General features: G+C 36.3%; 1 protein-coding gene across 1 annotated transcript; it reads right to left on the bottom strand.

The window, feature by feature from the left end:
- Window positions 1-451: 451 nt before the first annotated feature.
- On the bottom strand, window positions 452-3,287 carry LOC120770626. Its single transcript, XM_040098228.1, has 2 exons — window positions 3,255-3,287; window positions 452-1,318 (listed from the first exon to the last, which is right to left on the bottom strand). Exons 1-2 carry the CDS (start codon window positions 3,285-3,287, stop codon window positions 452-454), a joined length of 900 nt encoding a protein of 299 aa, XP_039954162.1.
- Between the last annotated feature and the right edge of the window lie 1,921 nt (window positions 3,288-5,208).

Here is a 5,208-nt window from a genome sequence, read left to right as displayed (position 1 = left end):
GCAAGTGAAATCATGGGTAATAAACATATATTAGCACATTTGTACATGCGCACATGTAGTTCTTTTGCTTCGTGGGGTTTTGGTTTCATTTATCGTATAATATTGAATTTCTATAGTGACAGTTTGAGTTAGCAGCTTTGGCTTGATAAGTGTCTGATTATTTAAATATTAATCTACAAAGCAAACAAATATGCACATACAGAATACACGGTACAAAATAAGTTTCTTTTAAAAGAGTTAATAGCACCTTACTTTGGCACGACGCCTTACCAAATGTAAAACATAATTAGAAAAATAGATAGATAGATATTTATTTATTTCATGCACAATAAATATACGGGAAACAAGAGAAAAAAAAACAGCACTAGCTCGAGGCCATCAGCTGGTTTTACAAAAGAATACTAATTTACATTACGTTTATGGATTACAAATATTATACAGTTAAGGTTAACTAAATTAAATGAGATAGGTTGCATGAGGCTATAAAACTAGATATCTTTCTTATGTTAAGTGCTGCAGTGTCGGAAAGAAGTTGTGATGGAACAGTCAAGCCAAAAATCCGTTGCCTTTGAATAGAAAAACGAGGGCAGATGTCCAAGATATGCTTCACCGATGTGCTCATTGCCCCGCAAACGTTGCATAATGATACTCCATGACTAAGAAGATGTGTGTGAGTGATCTGCGTGTGGCCCAAACGAAGTCTTGTGAAAACGAGAATGTCTGACTGTTTAGCATCGGAAGGAAAAGTAGGCCTAATTTTTGTTGGATTAATATCTGCATAATGGTGAACATATTCTTTCCACTTTAGTAAGGATTTATTGTTAATATACTGCCGTACATGTCTCGACAAATCGGCCTTTTCAAAATTGTCAAAACAGATAACTGGGTCATTATGAAGACTCTTCGCAACAGAGTCAGCTAGTTCATTGCCTTGGATGCCACAATGGCCAGGAATCCACATCAATTTAATTTTGTTTTTGTGTTTAATTAGCAAATCCCTGGTGTGGGTTACTAGAACGCTGTCCTTTTTGAATTTCCAGAGGGCATCAATGGCAGACCGACTGTCAGTACAAATGCAGAAATTGCCCTTGGTTTTCGATGCAATTAAGGCGGCTTGATAGATAGCAAAGATTTCACTGGTGTAGATGGAGCAATGATTAGGCAGGATACCTTTTCTTAAAACATCAAGGTTTTCAGAGACTACTGCAAATGAGGTTGAAAATTTGGTTTTCGAACCATCGGTAAAAATAAAGTTGAATGCTTTTTGACTTAGCTCAGCTTTATATTCCAGAAAATTTTGCGTAAAGTTGTGCTGCCACTTGCTTCATTTCATCTGACACTTGTTGGGCAACAGAGTTGCCATCGCTTCCACGAAGTTCTGGATCTGTTAATGTTTTTCTTTCCAGGGCCTGAAACCGCCGAACTGGGGTATCATAGGAGTGACCGAGTAACTTACGGTCGGTTTTAAAAGGCATTCTGACTTGAAGCCGTCCTGAAGGCAATACTTTTGTTGTATTTACGAAAAAGCTTTCACACTCTTGTTCCTCTTGTGTGAATTTAATGCCATTTAAATCTGAAGGTAATTCTTCAAGAGCCCAAAATTTTTGGACTTCTGAATCTATTGACGTAAAGTCTTCTTCAGCTTGGCATAGTGTGCTATGTAATTTGGGAGGAGAACTTATATTACTGGCGTATTTGCCAGACACAATCCATCCTAAAAGGGTTTTCTGAAGTGTTGGTTGGTTAGGACCATTTTTAATTTGGCCAGCAGCTAAAATATCGAAAAATGTTTCAGCACCCAAAAGGATATCCACTTTTTTAGGTTTGTGGAATTCTGGGTCCGCCAATTCAATATTGTGCGGTGTTTTCCAGCCACTTGTTGTTATGAATTCCGCCGAAAATTCATAATTATTTAGCCGCGACTTGACAAATGCGCTTAGTTTCGACCCCACTTTTGTATTGGAATCCGCAACTTCTGTCCTCCGTCACAAAGTTGACCTGGGAGCCTGAGTCCAGCAAAGCTCTCGTAGGCAGGTAATCTTCACAGCTGGTCCTTACTAAAATTACTGCTGTTGCCAACATTACCCGATCCAGCATACTCGCTGTATGCATGGCATGTGTGGTGGATAGTTGCGGATGAGGTGCAGCGGGGAAAGAGACTGGATACTGGTGCAACAGTGTGTGATGCGATCGATTGCACACATGACATCGATCCGCTCTGCACTTAGAGACCGTGTGCCCCTTACGCAAACAATTTATGCATAAGGGCACCGATTTCACGAACTCGAACCTCTGCTGCACCGGAAGCACCTTGAAATTGCTTACAAAATATTGCGCAATAATCATAACCAACAAAAATAGTACGAACATTATATTGGCGCACAATTCTGTGGCAGTCAAATTCTCAAAATTAACAGTAAAACAAAAACTACAAGTGCGGTGATCTTTTTCTAACGGCAATTTAATACTTTGCTTGGCAGTTTGTTGTTTCTAGTACAATTTCTTGGTTCAAGTTTTTTCACTCTTCTTCAAAATCATAAATGCGTGAAGGACCGTGAAAGTCACCCGCAATTTTTGTTGCTCTTTTCAATATGCAACTTTTTCTTAAGTGCTCTTCTAAAGCAATTACTACACGCTTTCATTTCCTTTTTAAGGCAACTATTTGCAGCAGTCAATATCTTTCTTCAGTTATAAGCAACAAATGGTAAATGCAATTGTGGTTTTATGCTGTAGAAATTGTATATAATTACTTTTATTGGACTAAACAATCAACAGTTCATATTTTCGAGCTTCAAATTTATGAAATATATGGCACTAAAAAAACACAGATATGCAATTGATTATAAATCTATCACAAGGTCCCAAAATTTTTAGTTTCAGTTATATCTGATAGCATAAGTTAAAAATTTTGGACATATTTATACACTTTTATGTGTAAAATTTGGGGTAGTGACTCAAACTCAAATTACTCAATTTCAAGTTTTTTTGATCATACGTTGGTTTGCATTTTATATGACAATATGGAGTAAAGTCATTCGAACGTTTGAAAATAATGAATACCAATATAGCGATGGGTCAATTTTTCGCCGAATTTTATCCATTTTGGGTTCAAACATACACCGTTATTAGCAAACTACACTCTCCTTATTTCTTTTACGTAATTTCCACCTTCGACGATATCATATGTGAAATAAAGTCAACTGGATGTGTGAAAATATTTATATTTGGTATATGAGGCTATGAAAATTACTGACCCGATTCGACTCATTTCTGATACAAGGAAACATGTTTCCCCGAATTTCACAGTTTGAACGCTGTTTTTCACAAAATCAGCCGTACTTTCTGGAGTCCACCAACTTTACGTCGCCACACCCATTTTTGTTTCAACTTTTCAGCCCACAGGAGAAATGCAAGAGGTTTCCATCCAAAGACAAGAGTTTGAATCGTCAATTTGTGTGGCAGATATGCGCAAGAGTTGCCCGATTTCGGCGGTTCCAGCAAATTACCAGCTTCTTAAAGAGGAAAGGACGTATGCAAAATTTCATCAATATTATAAAAAGTCAAGAACGAATTCGTATATATGTGTACAAACAAACAGAAGGGCATGTCTTAATTGACACAGCTCGTCGCGCGGATCATTTATATATGAGCATAGACCATATTATCATAACAACGATTATACGAGTATAGGTATTACAAACATCATGGCAAATTTAATATACTCTGATAGGTTTATAACACGTTCGCGGACGCAAAAAGTTTTAGGGAGCTGCAAAAATATACAAGCAATTATTTTTGAAACTAGTTGTAATATCCTAAATCTAATTAGACATATATTATAAGAGTAGTCAGAACATCGTATTTTAATCGTTACATACAATGAATGCTATAGCATCCACGACGATATAGATAATATTTTTCAACCAGAATGACGTGAGAAAATTTGTAAATACACGGAGAAAATATAAAATAATATGAAAGTATCTAATGAACCAATTGGTCATTATTTTGAAATGTGTATTAATTACAAAAACTTAAGATTGTAAAAAATTAAATGAATAAAAATTGGCTTTAAAATTTGAATGCTATAGCATTCACGTCATTTTGCATCAGTATGAAAATGAATGCTATAGCATTCACGTCCGCGAATGTGTTAATAACAGCCACCGTTATCAATGAAAGCTGCAATGACTGTGAAAATTTTACGACATTTTAAAATTTGAATGTCCCTTTTATCAGCTAATTTCCTAACATTACTTGTTCTTGCAATACGACGCATATGAATTTTATAAAATAAGTTGCATAAACAGAGGCGCTTTACATTTCTAACTTTATTTGTGGATGTGCAAAGGCTTTACAAGTAATTGCAACTCATTCGCAGGAAAATTTCGTGGCCGGCCACATTGTTGTTTATTTTCGATAATTAAGCTGTTTTATTATAATCTTGCAACCAGGTGCTACATAGTAGTATAGCTTTGTTCGCCTAACGGTTATGTAGGGTTACACTACGTGGTATGTGGATTCCTTAGTACAAAAAAAAATCGAGTTCGTAGAGGGGTGTAATCTGACCACTGCTACGCCCACAAATCACCATTAACGAAAAACATATAACTAAGCACTCAATTAAGATATAAAACTGTAATTTGGTACAGAGGATCCCAGTAGCAAGGGGCACCTGTGAGTAAAAATTTTTGAAAAAGTAGATGTGGTCTCCTAACCCATTTAAGCCATAACAACCAAATTTTCAGAGTAAAAATCTGTTAAGATCTTCTACCGACATTGTGAAAATGGTTGAAATCGGATGCAAACCCGGTTCACTCCCCATATAACGGTACTGTTCAAAATTACTAAAAGCGCGATAAATCAATAACTAAATGCGCCAGAGACTCAAAAAATGTCGCCGGAATTATGACAAGGGTTTATAGGAACCAGGGTAAAAATTGGACGATGGGCGCCCACTTTTTGTTAAATCTTATATCTAGGCACCCGAGCAACCGGTTTCGACAAAATTTGGTATGTGATATTTTTTTCGCACTCTTATGTCCCATTGTAAAAATGAAAATCAGACAACAAACACGCCTACTTCTCATATAGCATAGTTTTAGATTCTATTTGATTCGTTTAGTTTCCAATACAGAATTAATATCATGGGATAAAACTTTGCACAAATAATGTCTTTAGTGTGTGCCATCCTATGATCAAAAATTG

This window comes from Bactrocera tryoni, chromosome 3 (assembly GCF_016617805.1).
Source record: "Bactrocera tryoni isolate S06 chromosome 3, CSIRO_BtryS06_freeze2, whole genome shotgun sequence".
In the NCBI taxonomy this organism is placed as follows: Eukaryota; Metazoa; Arthropoda; class Insecta; order Diptera; family Tephritidae; genus Bactrocera; species Bactrocera tryoni.
This window is presented reverse-complemented; position numbering and strand designations above follow the sequence as displayed.